The 17,719-nt window shown below is 33.9% G+C and overlaps 1 protein-coding gene across 2 annotated transcripts; it reads left to right on the top strand.

Moving 5' to 3' along the window:
- Positions 1-968: 968 nt before the first annotated feature.
- Positions 969-4,276, top strand: LOC105118527 (septin and tuftelin-interacting protein 1 homolog 1-like). 2 transcript variants are annotated; one of them, XM_011016507.1, is made up of 3 exons: positions 969-1,128; positions 1,244-1,520; positions 1,621-4,276. In XM_011016507.1, the coding sequence occupies exons 2-3, from the start codon at positions 1,274-1,276 to the stop codon at positions 3,972-3,974; spliced, it is 2,601 nt and encodes an 866-aa protein (XP_011014809.1). In that variant the 5' UTR covers positions 969-1,128; positions 1,244-1,273; the 3' UTR covers positions 3,975-4,276. The 2 variants fall into 2 exon arrangements, with proteins under 2 accessions (XP_011014809.1, XP_011014808.1); XM_011016506.1 differs by having other exon boundaries at positions 1,258-1,520.
- The last annotated feature ends 13,443 nt before the right edge of the window (positions 4,277-17,719 follow it).

Here is a 17,719-nt window from a genome sequence, read left to right on the forward strand (position 1 = left end):
GTTAATTTAATCATTTAATTATACTTTTAAAAATGTAAAAGATAAAGTTATCCTCAATTAATTTAATAATAATTAATGAATCTTAAAGAAAAAAATTATATTATTTGCAATAATCAATTTAATGATTTTGTTTATAAAAAACAAAAATATCAATATAATATTTTAATCCACAATATTTTATGTTTGTCTTTAAACACTAAACTTCTTTAGAATTTTGTTAATAGTTGCACATATTCTATTAATATTATTTCAAATATTTTTTGAGTCTCACGTGAGTGTTTTTTGTCCTTTGATGTTAAGAGTACTCATAAAAAAATTATATATTAATTAATTAAAGATATTTTTTTAAACAATTTTAAAACACATCCTTTATATCAATTTAATACATTAAAAGAAAATTTAATGAATTTTTTCAGTGATTTATCTCAAATCTAAACTAAAAAATCACTAAAAAAATTATCTATAAATATTATTATTGATATGAAAAAGCTATTCATATTAATGCAAATTAGATTTATGGGCTTCTGTGTTATATTATAAGTTGAATTTTTTTTAGCAGTTAAAAAATTTAAAGCATTATTGGTTGTATATGTTGTCTAAAATACGCGGAGGGTTATTTATTTATTAGCGTGTGCTTTGCAAGTTTTAATTTCTTAATTTTATTGGTAACAAAATTATTTTATTGTGAAAAATAAAATAAAAAAATTAATCTATCCTTATATAATTTAAAAATAATAATTGAATCTGAAAAAACCATCTTTTCCCGTATCTAATTCAAAGTTTTTGTAGTTGATGGCACTTTCACAGTTACATCATTCCAATGAATATTGGTTGGTGTATGGGGTGCATAGTAATTTCTCTATGAGATTTTTTTTTTCTTAATGTTAATTTTTAATTTATCATATTAAAATGGACTTAAGCCTGCGCCTCTAACTCCTAGGTCCATTATAATCCCGGGCTCAACAAAGCCCTTGAAAGTCCATGTTCCCAACTCTTCGTGATTTCTATCGGAGACCATCATCATCATCAACGATAAAAAAAAACAATTCCAAGTTCCTATAAGATTTTGCAGTACAGAAGCGGTCGTTAGGGTTTGCTGTTTTCTATTGCTACAATTTCCAGTATAAGGTAAGCTTATTGTTATCTCTATAGCATTAGCGAAATTGATTTGGAGCAAAACCCTACAGATTATTTCATCGGTAAGCAATTCTTCATTCCTCATTCGAATTTTAATCTCTGATAGATTTGGTTTCACAGAGTCATAAAATCAAAGATGGATGATTACCAGGAGGAAATGGAAAGATTTGGGATGGAGAATGACTTCGAAGACGGCCGATTTATAAATGGAGAGTTCTACTTTAAAAAACAGAAAGAAAAACGAAAGCAATCCAAAGATGATGTTCTTTATGGTATCTTTGCGGATTATGACTCCGATGATGATTATGTTTCCTCTTCGCGAAAGAGGAGAAAAGACTCCCGAAAAGCTGACCTCACTAAGCCTGTCAATTTTGTCTCCACAGGTAATGTAGAGATAGATGTCTTACTGATAATTTAATGACTTGTAATGCTTGTTGCTGAAAATTATGTGCTTATGAAAGTTGTTTGTTTGTTTGTTTGCAGGTACTGTTATGCCTAACCAAGAAATTGATAAGAATTTGAGGGACAAGAACAGTGAAGTTATGTTTGCTGCTGATGATGATAACAGACCTGGGATAGGGTCTGGTTTTAATTCTGGGTTAGGGTTTAATTCAGGGCTTGGTGATTTTAATGGGGTTAAAAAGAGTGAGGATTTTGAAGATGATGGTCGTGACGAGGCTGAAGATAACTTTTTGCCAACAGAGTTTGGGAGAAGGATAAAGGAGGGGGCAGAAAGGAGAGAGCAGGAGAGAATGGAGAAGAAAGCAAAAGGAGTGGGGAAAAACAAGGAAGTGAAAGATGGGGATGTTGGGGTGTTTGAGAAGCATACAGTAAAAGGAATTGGGATGAAGTTGTTAGAGAAAATGGGTTATAAGGGAGGTGGATTGGGGAAGAACCAGCAAGGAATTGTAGCCCCAATTGAAGCAAAGATGAGGCCAAAAAATATGGGAATGGGGTTCAATGATTTTAAAGAAACATCAGCTAAGTTGCCTCAATTTGAGGAGAAGGAAACTGTGAGCCAAAGCCAGGGTCAGATGGTGGGGAGAATGAAGGAGAAGCTATGGTTGAAGGGCAAGAAGAAGCAGAAGCAGGAGAAGTATATAACAGCAGATGAATTGTTGGCGAAGAAGGAAGAACAAGGTTTTGAGGTTTTTCAGAAGGTGATTGATATGCGAGGGCCGCAGGTGAGGGTGCTGACAAATCTGGAGAATCTGAATGCAGAAGAGAAGGCGAAGGATAATGATGTTCCGATGCCAGAGCTTCAGCATAATGTGAGGTTGATCGTGGATTTGGCAGAGCTTGATATACAGAAGATTGACAGAGATCTGAGGAATGAAAGGGAGACTGCTATGAGCTTGCAGCAGGAGAAGGAGAAGTTGGAAACAGAGGCTGCACGCCAGAAGAAGCAATTGGATAATGTGGAGGAGATCATGGGTGTGCTGAGCCATATTGAGGAACAGAAGTCTTCGGGAACTTTGACCTTGGATTCACTAGCAAAGTATTTCACAGACATAAAGCGGAAATTTGCAGACGATTATAAGCTTTGCAACTTGTCATGCATTGCTTGTTCATATGCTTTACCTTTGTTTATCAGAGTATTTCAGGGCTGGGATCCTCTTAGAAATCCATTGCATGGATTGGAAGTAGTAGAGTTATGGAAGAATGTGCTGCAAGGTGAGGAAAGTAGTGATATATGGGATGAAGTTGCCCCTTATGCACAGTTAGTAACAGAAGTAGTTTTGCCTGCTGTAAGAATATCTGGGATTAATACTTGGGAGCCTAGGGACCCTGAACCCATGCTTAGATTTTTGGAGGCTTGGGAGAATTTGTTGCCTGCAGCAGTTGTTCAGAGCATCTTGGACAATATAGTTATGCCAAAATTATCTAGTGCTGTGGACTCATGGGACCCTCGTCGGGAAACTGTTCCCATACATGTTTGGGTACATCCATGGCTACTGCAGTTGGGATTGAAATTGGAGGGCTTGTACCAGATGATACGAATGAAGTTAAGTATGGTTCTTGATGCGTGGCACCCTAGTGACGCATCTGCTTACACCATCTTATCACCTTGGAAAACTGTGTTTGATGCAGCCAGTTGGGAAAATCTTATGCGCAGATTTATAGTTCCCAAGTTGCAGGTTGCATTGCAGGAGTTCCAAATAAACCCGGCTAATCAGAAGCTTGATCAGTTCTATTGGGTTATGTCATGGGCTTCAGCTATTCCAATTCATCTCATGGTTGACTTGATGGAGAGGTTTTTCTTTTCGAAATGGCTGCAGGTTTTGTATCACTGGCTCTGTTCAAATCCTAACTTACAAGAGGTTCATAAATGGTACATTGGTTGGAAGGGACTTCTTCCACAAGAGCTTCAGGCACATGAAAATATTCGCTATCAGTTTACTCTTGGACTCAACATGATTGATCGGGCTATTGAAGGTATGGAAGTGGTCCAACCTGGTCTGAGGGAGAACCTCAGTTATATTAGGGCACAAGAGCAGAGGCAGTTTGAGGCCCAGCAAAGAGCTGCAATGCATCCTCAATATCAAACTGCCGCTGGCATGGGTAGCACAACACAAATGGGTGGTTTTGGTGGTGGTGCAGTTGAGATGACTTTGAAAGAAGTTGTTGAGGCCCATGCACAACATCACAGCTTGCTCTTTAAGCCAAAACCTGGCAGGATGCATGATGGTCACCAGATATATGGGTATGGTAACATGAGCATATATGTGGATCCAATACATGAAAGGTTATATGTCCAGAAGGAGGAAGATTGGTTACTGACAAACCTTGATAATTTGCTTGAGATGCATAATAATTCTCTTAAAAAGAGACGGTGAGTAGTAGAGCCTAGAAGATGTGTTAGGATGTGGGGGTTAATGCCAGACTGGTAAGCCATTTCTTCAGTTCATAGGTTGTATGTTTTATGCATAAAATGCATTGAAGAGGTTAGCTATTTCTTATTCTTTGAGCTTGTCGGTGACTGAGATGGCTTTGTTGTAAGAAATTATATCATTTTTTCCTGACATTATTGTGATGCAGTACTGCTTAACTTATTTTAACTGTTGCATTTTCATATTAGCTGGTCTTGTAAATATTTTGTGCCATGATATTCTTAATGATAATAGGTCTTTTCTATTCATTTAGCTTGCAGCGGATGTTCTTTGTTTCTTTGCTTTTTAAGCCTCTCTTAACTTTTTCCCATGGATTTCTTTGTCATTCCTTTATCTCTGTTTTTTTTTTCTTTTTCTTTTTCTTTGTTGTTTTGGGGGGTGGCATTTTTTGTTTGTATCTATAATCCTGAATTTATGCAAATTTGGGTTTAATAGATGTAAAGATGGAAGATATTGTTCTTGTATAGTAACTTTTTTGACTCATTTGTGAGTTTGAAGTGTGTTGTGGTTTGAACAAATATTTTGAAGCTTAGAGCTTGAGAAAAATTGTTTAGAGAGGAAATTCTGCTGTTTGAGCTGGTCATGTTTTCCTAAACCGGAAAGGAGGACCATTTTTACAGTCTAGGTCTCTTGTTAGCATACTTGGTAATGCGAGCTTTTCCAGAATCTTTTTTCTGCTCTACTTTTACTGTCTTGCTTATGTTTTTGTACTTGTGTTTTTATAAACTAGATAGAATAGAATGCAGAATTCTCATTTGAATATAAAAGAAGACATTTCACTGGTGCCTGAATTGGAATTCAGCTCTACCATGAAACATGGATGAAGTATATATGAAAGCTTCATATGAGGGGCTACAGTTGTGTCACTGGAATAAGGAGCATCAATTGCTTTGGTCTCTCTCTCTGTTCTTGTCTCGGTGCACGAGCCTTGGACAGTTTTAAGGGAGATGATATGGTTTCATTGTCGTCTCTCCTCTCTGATTATACTTTCTCCATTGAGGTTATGACTGCTTTTCATTATTTACTTCGATTATTGGCTATTTGTTGTGGACTTGGTGCGCAACTTGAGATATGTTTAAATTTGACAGATGAATGTTTGAGAATGCATGAAGTTCGACTCTCTAGAGGCTTTGATGAGGGATGAGCAGTTGAAGAGACGATGCAGGAATTTGATGACAGGGTTTCTAATGCAGTATGTGTGGAAGCGAAAGGGGCGAAGGGGTTTTGAAGCTCCAAAAGATTTGCGAGCATGTTTCTTCCTATTGGGATCCTTAGTGGAACAAATATTTAGGATCCTTAGTGGAACAAAGATTTATTCGTGAAGTTCCACGAGGGAAATTCCAAGTTTAAATCGCCTGAATCATCCATGTTCGGTTTTTGTATTCTTATGCTGGTTTTCCTGGCCTTTATCTAATTTGGTTTCAGATTCTTTTTCCGTATATACACTTGCGCAGTTGCCGGTTTCAGATTGACTTTACTGAGCTCATATCAGACTTTTGGGTATTTTAGTGACCTATTCATCGAACAACCTTTTTTTAATCATGGCTCTAAGATCAAAATAGATACGTACATCGAAGAATCCTTTTACATGGCATATTAGAACCGGAAAAGCAACGGATTCCGGAGGCTGCTGAATAGAATTTCCAGGGGGGGCGGCGGCGGCGGCGGCGGGGGGGGTTAACAAGCCAATCTGTTAACAAGCTTGATATCAGCAAAGCTGTGGCACCTTGGAAGCAAATAAAAAAACTAGTTGCAAATCCAAATAAAGTGCTACACCTTGCTCTCTAAAAATACACGGGACACTCTTTTTTTTTTTCTTCTAAAACGTTTTGGTATGCCAGTTCGCTTGCGTTCTGAAGAACATTAGAAGCCGTATCTCTGGAGCTGCTTTTTTAGATCACTTGTTTATAGGTTTATCATTTCAATTTCTAGCGTTCCACTGGGCAAATAATATAGATCCAGTTATAAAAATAGAAGCTTTGAGCTGATCCTGTAACTTACAAAAGAGTTCATATTCTTCCTCTAGTGTAAAAAATAAAATAAAAATAGAACTCTATCTCCCTCTTTATATAAGCTAAATTGTCCCTAAAGAAAAGAGAATAGTCGGCCTTCTTTCTTATTAATTTGGATTTTCTACCTTTTATTTTTATATATTTTTATTTTCTAATTCAAGCGGTTATGTCGACCAATTAGAAATAACGGTATATTGAAATTTTATAATTTCTTATTTACTGAAATGGAATAGTTTTCATTTTATTTCCCAAAATAGAAACTTGTGCCGTATAAGCGCTATAAGCGCTGAAAATGACATATAAATTAAAAATAAGGAAGATTAATTAGGATTTTGATTAATATGGATTTTTCATGACAAAAAATAAAATTTTTGGCTGTTTGGTGCATCTTCAGTATACACCGGAGAAGGCTGCTAGTTGTTAATGTTGTCTCATTTTATTAGTGATGATGTCCAAAATATAAATGAAACTTAGGAACTTAAGTATTGTTTTTTAGAGAGAGAAACTATCATGATATTTTAGTGAGAAAAGCTCTAAAAATATATATGTAAAAAAATATTGAAAATAAAGAGAGTGTCCAAGGGTTCCCGAGGTATTTATCACTTATAAGTCTTATTCTTTTATGGAGAGGAGGGGTTGGGGTGTTATTTTACTTTGATAACATTTAGCTAGGGATAAACATTTATTACACATTATTAATGAGAGATAAATATCTCTTACACATTATTATTATTGATGAAAATGTGGTAGGTCCTTAAAAGATTTTTATACACCTAGAAGTGTTGAAAGATGAATATTTTTTACCTCAACATTTTATGTTATTGATGATAAGAATAAACAAATGAAGTTTTGTAGCCTAATAAAAGGCATAAAAAGATTGTCATCTCTATATTTATTTGGGCCTAGCAAGTAGTTGAGTCTAGACGTGGGTATTTGTTCTTGATTGTTACCTTGTTCAATGCATGATAATCCACACACATATGCAAGCTATTATCTACCTTCTTTTGAAACAGAACAGGAGCACCATATAGAGCTTTCAAAGCTCGAATAAAACCTGCATCAATCAATTCTGCTAGCTGCTTTCTCAATTCGCCCAAGTCCCTTGGCGACATGTGATACGAAGGCTGCAATGGTGGTGTTGCACCAAGCACAAGTTCTATCTTGTGATTAATAGCCCGTCTTAGTGGAAGATTTTTTGGCAACTCTAGAGGCATCTGACACGACCAAAAGATTGATGTCTTTCCCAAGTGTAGGAGTGTCGAAGTAATAAATAACCCGGTAAGAACGGGGCCGAACCACAAAGAGGTTAATTATATAAATTATAGATGACAATAATATAACAACAACAACAACAACAACAACAACAATAGTAGTAGTAGTAGTAATAGTAATAGTAATAGTAATAATAATAGTAATAGTAATAATAGTAGTAGTAGTAGTAATAATAATAATAGTAATAAAGAAAAAACAGAAGAAGAATAAAAAGAAGAAGATGATGAAAACTTTGAGATTGAAGATTAACATAAGGATTAAACAATGATAACAACAAATGTCAAGGTATAGTATAAACTCTTATTATTCAATTGAAAACCATACACAAAGGAGGTTCCAATCAGATTATAAATTGTTAACATGATTACATTAGTTATCTTATTTGATTAATGCTAATACTTGTAAATCTCGTTAGGCATTCATGATTATAACTTATGTTAACAACAAATCAAGTTGCTTTGATATCTTAAGTGTCGGTTGTACCATATAGTATGAGCTATGAAAGTGGCAAGCATTTGTTTTACAAAGTGTTATACAACATAAATCAAGATTAGTCATTTAACAAGCAAAGTATTAAAGAGTGAACAAGATAACAAATATAAAACATGTTAGTATCAAGCATTAAAGTTCATGTTAAGTTTACACTATATTTATTCTTACACCATTAGTATAACCTTTTCACCTTGACATAATAAACTTAACTAAACATAATGAAAGAAAGAAAAATAAATAAATAAAATAAGAACATAAATAAGATAAAAGTTAACTAAGTAAAGAAAATGAATTGAAAGGCATAAATAAGATATTAATGAAAATAAAACTTAAACATTACAAAAATACAAAGAGAGAAAGCAAGAGCATGATCTTGATATGGAGACCAAGATGTTTAAATGCATGGAAAATGCCTCCTTTTATAGGCCAAAATTGGAAATTATTGATTTGATGACTAATTGATGAGTAGGTGGCCAACTCTTGACTTAGTGACAATCCTTACCTTTTTTTGTCTACCCAAAATGTCATTAATAACATCAAAATTGAAACCACTTGAAAATATGAAAGTTATAAGAAATTGTCTCAACTTTCCAGAAAAAAAATGGAGGTCATTTGGACTTCTAAAACTCCGGTTATGGGCCAAACACTGAATATTGTTCGGGCTGCATGACAGATTCAGACTTCTTTGTTGTTGTTATAATTTGGACTTAAAAATAGCCTTTTTAAATCTTGGGCTCCATATGAAAGTTGTAGGCCTATGTCTTGCCTTTCCATCCATATAAGTAGTAGACCTAAATTCAAGATCTACAACTCCAGATATGACCCAATGACCGAATAGTGTTCTGATTTGGATTGCACCAACATCTCTTTTCTAAGTTTGGCCATCTCTTTGTCCTTTCAATTTCAGTTCTTAAACTCATCAATCAATCCTTTCATTTATGTGATAGACCTATATTTAAAATGAATGTTTATCATAAATTAAAGGTATCTTATATTATTAGATATGTTATTATAAAACATGTTTTAGTTAAGGAGTTATTAATACTTCAAGTGCAAAATGATGATATAAAACCTTGATAAAAATGCACTTTTAAGTACTAATCAACATCACATCTATATACCTCTCCAATAGGCCAGAAATAACTTCAGGCATTGACCTAACCTGTTTTGACTCCTCATTCATGGTTACTGCCAAGAACATTTCACCACCTTTCTTCAAGGCCTTGCTGATCGTAATGGTTGAAATCAAGCTACTTCCCTCCTTTTGACTTTCATCCACCACTGCCTTATGACGAGGGAAAAAATAGGAACATACCTCATTCAGAAGCAGAATTCCATCTAGATGAGGTATTAACGCAATCTTGGCTCTCTTCAGAAAATCTAAGCCAAGAATGACGTTGAAATTGTTAAGCGTCACCACTAACAAATCCTGCTTTCCCTGCCACTTATCCAGCACTATAAGCCATGCCCAGTATTCGCTGCGTCTTGGCATTCATTGCCTTTATCGAAGTCTGGTTGTTACTCAAGCGCAACCCAAGCTGCGTGACCAACCTTTTGGCAACAAATGTATTCGTAGCACTAGAATCCAAAATAGTAACTACCTCCTTGTCATTAACTCTAATTTTAACATATATTAGAGAATCCACAGCACTCGACTTACTTTGTTGCAGCATATCAATCCGTGCTAACTTAATTTCGACAAGGTTGGATTCGGCCATAAAATCCTGTATCTCAGCAACTAAAAAATTTAGTACACACATTAGGTTGATGTGCGTGACTATCTCTTTTTGTTCACTATCACCAATAAGAATTGCATTCAAACTTTCCTTCTTCTGGCATTCGCATTGGTTAAGCCAAACTTGCTTGGTTTGTCAGCAGGACAAGGTGCTGAGGTAAAAGAAAGTAGGGTTATTGCAGCCTTTGCCCATACCAGAAAGGCCATAGACTTCAATTTTGATGGACTTTATAGTGGGATTTCTGAAAGTCGATGGGATGGACGCTGTTATGGTGATTGTTGACAGGTTTTTGAAGTATGTTGTTTTTATGGCTATACCATTAGTATACACGGCTGAAGTGGCTACTGGTTTGTTATATAAATATATGGTGAAGTACTTTGGGGTTCCTTCAGATATGGTTAACGATTGTGATATGCAATTCACTAGATGATTCTGGATAGTATTTTTTAGGCTAATAGGAATAAGGTTAAAGTTCTCAACAGCCAATGATTCACAGATAGATGGATAAACAAAGAGGATTAATGTATTGTTGGAGGAGTACCTTCAACACTATGTGATAGCAACACAAAGAAACTGGCTTGAGTTACTTGATAGTGTGCAGTTCATTTATAATCTCTACAAATCATCAGCGACGAATTTACATCCATTCGAGTTAGTTTTGGGGGTACAACCTTAAACTCCAGCAGAGATAGTAGTCTAGAAGACTGGGGGAAGGAGTTCAGCCACGTACAGATTTGCTAGGTAGAGGCAAGAACTCTTTGAACAAGCACAAGCCAGTTTATGAAGGGCAAGCAAGCATATGATAAAATATGCTAATCAGAAGCGGAGACCTTTAGAGTTTGATGTTGGTGATATGGTGCTGTTGAAGTTGACTTCATAGATATGGAAAAAGATAGTTGGAAAAAATCAACACTGTGGATTAGTGCTAAGGTATGATGGGCCATTTGAGGTGATGGGGAGAGTGGGTGCTGTTGCGTATGGGCTAAAGCTACCAGAAAGGCTGAAGTTTCATCCTATATTCCATGTTAGCTATCTAAAACCTTTTCATGAAGATCTTGAGGATTCGAAAAGAGGCAGATCATTAAGGGCTCCACCTACAATTCAAAAGCAATTTAAGTGGGGAATTGTGAAGATTTTAGACCATAAGAGACTTGGTCAGCACAAGAAAAATCAGCGGACATAATTTTTTGTGAAATGGGAAGATGATTAGGAGGTTTTATGGGAGAAAAACACTGACTTGTGGAAATTTAAAGACTTGGTGCAAGATTATCTTACTACTGATTTGACGAGGGCATTGGCTCTTTCTGGTGGGGGAGTTTTGTCACAACCTTAGGCGCAAGGGCACACCAATGATTTGCTACTAGGCAATGGCATCACATAAGTGCAGAGGTAGTATACATGGGTAGTGCAGATTTTGGCAACGAGTATAACAGGTACGTGCGAATAGCAGGTTTATGCTTCGCACCATGCTGGAATTAGACGAGGTACTGTCTAAGACATCTTGAGTTGCACATGAGGGCTAGCAGCTGGGAAAATCAGTTTGGGCAGTTTGGTTTGTTGGGTGGCAGACCAAGGAAGTTACTTGTGGGCAGTTACAAAGTAGTTACTAGGCATTTGACTGTCTTTGAAATGTACTGTCTAGAGGGAGTTAATCTATCAAGGGGCAGTTTTATATGTAACTTCTATTGTATATATGTGTATTATATAACGCCTAAACATATATAGCATGTAGATTTGGATTGTGCATAACACACACACACACATTGTTATTGTGTATTCATTTGTTGGTAAATTAATAAAGGTTGGGTTGGTTCCCGTACATTGCTTGTATTATTATTGTGCTATGTTTGATCATTAACTTATGTTCTTGATTGCTGAAATTGGTAAGAGTTGTGGGGAAAACCTCTAGGTGTACGAAACATTTAGACTTTAGGCAAACACGAGTGAATTGGGAGAAAGGCTGAGTCTAGTAACGGGACTAGATTATCGTGCTGGGAATAAGATTGTGATGAAAATTTTATCCTTATGACAATGCATCAAGGGGGTGTGGACCAACCATATATCTACCCGTTGCTTAGCTCATTCACTCGAGGCTACTGGGGATCTTGACTCAACGAAATCAGACTGTAGGTAGAAACCGTATAAAGCTTCTAATCCTTGAATAGACATCCCTACGCTAACCAAAAAGATGCTAGCTATGCCCTCGTTGGGATAAAAAGAAAGGTATGTTAGGTTATCACCTTGCCTTGACCCCTTTTAATCATGTGCTTTTTGAGCAAACAAATCATATATAAAATACGTTGGTCTATTAGTAGTCTCCAAGTCTTTATATATCAAATATACAAAGTTCTGAAAGGTTTGATTTAGTGAGAGATTTTTTTTTAAATTTTATATGAGAGTTGTTTCTCTTACCGATAAGAGACCTTTTGGCTTCCCATGAGATTTATCAGCCTCATACAAAACTGTTAGGATTTTTCGTGGCTAGGTTACTTGTCCTTATTAAAAAAGATGGCTAGGTAGCCTATTTTGTAACATCTCCAAACATTTGGGTACATATTCTTTTATAATAAATCTACAAGCAATGTAATTTTTTTTCATTGCTCAAAGAAACGGTCAACTAGTTTATTTGGAAAATCAATTGGTCAACCGAATATACCAAAACCTTACTCTTAAGTTTTGATCAGTGTCTATCTTGGGCATTACATCAAATTAACAATATTTTTTATTAAAATTTTGGCAAAGTTTTCTTTGTATTTTAGCCATTTTAAGTGTCGACATCAATCAAACAAAATAATAAAAAAAGAAACTTGATAACCGCATGTTCATGCAAAACCTATCAATCTATTCCTATTCCTGATCCAATCATCTTGGATCTCAATATAATTAATCCACAATATCACTAAAAACTATTAATCTTCACATTATCTATAATATTACTAAACCATCGTGATGATTATAATAAAATCTACATTAACAATATACAAGTTAAATTAACTGTATTTTTTCAACACAAAATGCAAAGTCATGCATAACATACATTTACGACTTTAGTTTTACATGTTTTGGGTAGTTAGTTATATAATAAAGTAAAATATCTACAATTACAACCCCAAAAGTTAGATTATACATCATGCTAGTCCATATTTTCTATATTTAAATCAAGGTAGCAACTACTAGCTATTCTTGAAGAGCATGTGAATTACTTGTAACAAAATAAATGTCATTATTTAAGTCTTAAGTTAAAGTTTATCAGAACATTAAGGAATTTCATCTAGACAATATTTTAAAACATTCTTATGATCATTTTAAACTTCTCATTACATTTACTCATTTATTTTCCAAACATTCTTATAAGGTTCATTACATAATTAATAATTTAGGTATTCCCGTATGAGAACCAACAATCCATTATTCTTTCATGACCATCAATTACTCCAATAACCCATATTGGCTACTATTTAATCCGACATTACCATTCAAAAGCCAATAATCCAATATTTTTTAAGAATATCAATTAATCTAGTCAACCCATTTTAGTTGGCAATTCAGTGTTTCCAGTCAGAAGCCAATAATTTAGTATTCCTTAATGAATATCGATCAATTTGATTAACCTATCTTGATTTCTGGTCAATCTGACATTTCTATTTAGAAACCAATGATTCGATATTTCTTAACGAATAGTAATCAATCCAGTTAATCAATCTTGGTTGCAAATCATTCCAGCGTTCCCATTCGAAAGCCAATAATCTGATATTCCTTAACAAATACCAATCAATTTAGTCAACCCATCTTGGCTATAAATCAATCCGATATTCCTATTCGAAAGCCAATAATCTAGTATTTTTTAACGAATACCAATCAATCTGGCCAATCCATTTTGATTGCCAATCAATCCTTACTTCATTTATATCTTTCTTTCTATGTCTATTAATAATATCACTATCCATTTTTTTTTTTTGCAGATCAACTAATTTTACATATAAAAGTAGCATAATTTTTTTAAAGAAAAATTTTTACAAGGTACTGGGTACCTATTTACAGTCCGACTATGAGCAGCTCTACCAGTATGTTAAATCACCCCAACAATCTCCCTTGCATCGACATGTTTTTCAATTAATCATTATTTTCACATAAAAACATATTCTTTATTCATTGTAACATTCATTATAATTATATTCAAGTTTTTCATCCATATTTTTGAATAATTAAATAACAAGAAAATCAACTTAATTATATAAAAAAAATGCATGATTCCTTCAATTTTTAAAATTACAGAAATTACAATTTCTCTAAAATTTTGCATTTTCATCCTTTTAGGCCAAACCATTCAATTACTTCATATTTTATCATTTCATTACTTCAGCTCAGTCAAAATCAATATTCACACAGTCATACACACCTTTATAGCACAATGAATGGACAATATCATAAATGCATAATTTTCTATTTAATTCTTTATATGGTCGGCCCCTATAGGCTTCTTACCTATCACTTTTATTCATCATCCTTTCATGATTTCACTCCTATAACAATGTATGAAGGTCCTATAAGCTTAATTTCAAAGAAATCTTTGTTTTGTTCAATTTCATCTCAAGAACCTTAATTTAACTTTTGCTATTTTTTGTTTAAAATCAACTAAATCTTATTCTAATCAATATAAATGATTTCCAAACATCTTACCTAGTTATAAAAAAATATTTTGAAAGTCGACCAGTAAAGAGTTTCTCAAAGCTTCCCTATTTTCCTTTTTTTTTGTTGTTTTCTCTATCTAATTCAATCTTTCCTCTCTCTATTTTTTCTTAATTTCTAGCATGAATGTGTTTTCTTCTTCAAAACCCTCTCTTTTCAATTCTAAACCTTACTCTCTAGCGCTTTAAAATGAAATAAATGAAGAAGAAATGAAATGGCTATTTCCTCTTTTACTGTATGTCATTGGGTTATAACATGGACACTAGCTAAAATGGTCTTACCAATTGTAAATCGGTCTATTAATATACATTTTTAGCTAATACACATGACCTCAACAAATCTTCGAAGGTCTTAATAAATCTTTTTGATTGTCCATCCATTTAGGAATAAAATGCAGTAGTTAGATTCAACTTTGTCCTTAGATAAAAGCGGATACTTGGCCACAATCATGATGTAAACCAAGGGTCTCGATCAAACACTATAGCTACTAAAACATCATGTAAACTTACTACTTCATTCATATACATTCTTGCTAGTTTATTAACTGAATCTATCATCTTTATTTGAAAGAATAAAACATATTTTGTTATCCGATCCACAATAACCCATATTGTATCATTACCCCTTTCTCTCTAGGTCATCTAAAAAAATTCATTGTTATATTCTCTCATTTCCACTCAAGTATCAAGAGTGGTTATAGTTGTCCAACAACCCTTTGATGCTCTATTTTCACTTGTTCACATACCTTATATTTAGCCATATATTCTGTAATTTTTCTTTTTATATTTGTCCACTAATAAAACTTCTTCAAATAATGATACATCTTAGTACTACCAAGATGCATCACAAGTTTGGATTCATAAGCCTTGCTTATCACTTCACCCTTGAGGTTCTCATCATCAAGCAAATAAACTTGTCTTTCTATTGCTACCATTTCATCCTCATCCTCTGTAAATTGAAAAAAGAAACCTTAATTCATTCCTTTATCTTTTTCATTATGTATATTTTGTAGTAAAAATCATACTTATAAGAATCTTTAAAAGTTTGTATAAGTCTAGCACTCATATTTGGAAAAATATTTAGGAGGAGATACTCTAGATATATTATGTTGGTCTAACGCCTATACTTGAAAAAAATATTGAAAGCATTTCTATTCAAGTCCAGGGAAGATTGAACTTTCTAACCTTAGTAGGATTTGCCCTTGCCTAGAAATGAAAATAAATCTAGGTTGCATGTATATCTTTACTTGTTTGAATAAATTCTGAATGGATTATTAAGATGTCCTTAGGATCACATAGTGATTGGTGCTATTGCAATGTAGAGATGAATTCAAATCTTTTAAAGAGTTATAGGGTTGTTGTCTTACAAAGATTGAGTTAATATTATCATTAACAAGTGTGAAATCACACTAAGAAGACCATATGAATCCATTCTAATATAAATTTTGCAATCGCACTAGGATGACAAAGTTGATTCCTTTCAAGGTAAACTATGCAATCGCATTAGGAATATTAAATTCATCTTATTATTTAAAGGTTGTAAGGTTATGACCCTTAGACATATCTGGAGAAAATGAAAATATTGTTATTTTGAACAAGTTGATTCATATATAAGAAACTTACACTCTTAGCCAAAGACTATGGTATATTTTTATTTCCTTTTAAGGTATAATCAAATTGATGACTTGAATCTTCAATTTATGTTAAGATCCTGGTCCTAATTTTAAATGAGAAGAAATTAAAGTTTCTCCGGTAGGTGTCTTCTAAGTAGATGACTTACTTTTCATTGGACAGTTGCTAAAGGGACTTCACATGTTTTTTGATTTGTACCACCACTCTATTTGAACTCATTGAAGGCTTTCAAGCTCTTAAGGTATCCATAATGTTCATGAAGTCAATAGAAAGTATAGCCTAAATTTGCTTATCTCATCACATTTTCAAGCAAATAAGAGAAATCATTTTGACTTTGAACAACAAACATATTGCATAGCCTTATGAATTTCTTACAAAAGGTGCACATCTAGCATTCACAGTAGATTATGATTTCTAAACTAATTTGAAACATTTTTAATTATAAAAGTAGTCTTTCTTGTTAAAAGAAACTTTATTGATACCATGAACGAGATCATAAAAATATGTACCATCCTCCTAATTAATTGATATTATAGTTTTGCAGAGCTTTTATTGGATGATATATTGGTGCTAAAACACAATATAAATTTAATTGTGAGGTCATTGACAAGTATGTTAGAGGCTAGTTATTTTACTAGCTTATTGGGCTTGACTATTCATTTGAATGGCTAGCACTATCTTAATAAGAAGTCAAACATAATTGAAGGGTTGATAATGTTATGATAGAATAGCCTTGTCATGATTGTCTATCATTGGTAATGATTAGGAATGTCAAAAACCATTACTAGAAGGATAGTTGATGACTTTTTTATGAGGTTTCAATAGATGATTATATGTTGGATAATCGGTTAGTCTCTTGATTCTAATAATCTAGTCCATTCTTCTTAGCCAAGATGGCTGGTATCTTGTACCTGGTGCTTGATAAGCAAAGGTGGTAAGTGATGTTATAACCTAATTTTGGTCAATTTGCTTTTAATTTAATTTTATGGGGATTAAAATTTAAAATTAAAAGATCAAGAATTTATTTTGATGAAAAATATGATTTGTTAACTTGTGAGAAAATTAGGACTACAATGTATTTTTATCATTCTTTCTTTATCATCAAGATAATGATAGTTATTTTTTAAAATTTAATTCTCAATCAAATTAATTTTTTTAAATAAATTTATTTAAAGCTCTATTTCTCATATGTCATAGAACTCGTGTATTACAAATAAAAATTATGATACATGGAATACATTGCTAGAAAACCTAATAGAGCACACAATATAAAAAATATAAAAAACCTAAACCTACTTCTTAGCTGGTGTGTCGACTCTCCTAAGAAGCTACAGCCCCCCCATTATTGGGAAAGAGACCCCTACCCCCCTTCCTTCAATCAGTCCACTACCAACAACAACTAAGAAGCAGCACTTGAAGACCCAACGGTTTCGATTGCATGCAGCTTCAAAACAGAGAGAAGAGTTTTTCTCAGAACTCAGCTGTAGTAGCAACCTCTTCCCTTCAGTCCAACACTTAGAGCAACACTAATATCGCAATGCAGCAGTAGCAATAGCCAGATCCTTCCTCTCAGAGCAGCAATAGCAGTGGTAGCACGAAAGTCGGACACTCTCTTAGTCTCCATTAAAGCAACATCTGGAAGTTCTTCCTCACACGAGCAACCCCGTCTTCACCGTGAATAGCAAGTTAGATTTTCAACACGTGGCCAATAGCTCCATTCCCCTTCCATAACAGCGAGGAGCAATATAAACCATAAAAGAAAAGGAGAGAGAATAGAGATTAAAAAAAAAAGAAAACCAGGGAGAAAGGAGAAACACAAAAGAATGAAAGGAAGGTTGAGATGTTTGCCCAACCACCGG

The sequence above is a fragment of the Populus euphratica genome, unplaced genomic scaffold (genome assembly GCF_000495115.2).
Source record: "Populus euphratica unplaced genomic scaffold, PopEup_1.0 scaffold2015.1, whole genome shotgun sequence".
NCBI lineage: Eukaryota > Viridiplantae > Streptophyta > Magnoliopsida > Malpighiales > Salicaceae > Populus > Populus euphratica.

Coding starts and splice junctions, on each gene's coding strand:
- LOC105118527 (XM_011016507.1), top strand. CDS start 1,274: ATGGATGATTACCAGGAGGAAATGGAAAGATTTGGGATGGAGAATGAC. Junction 1,521..1,620: donor TGTCAATTTTGTCTCCACAG/GTAATGTAGAGA, acceptor GTTTGTTTGCAG/GTACTGTTATGCCTAACCAA.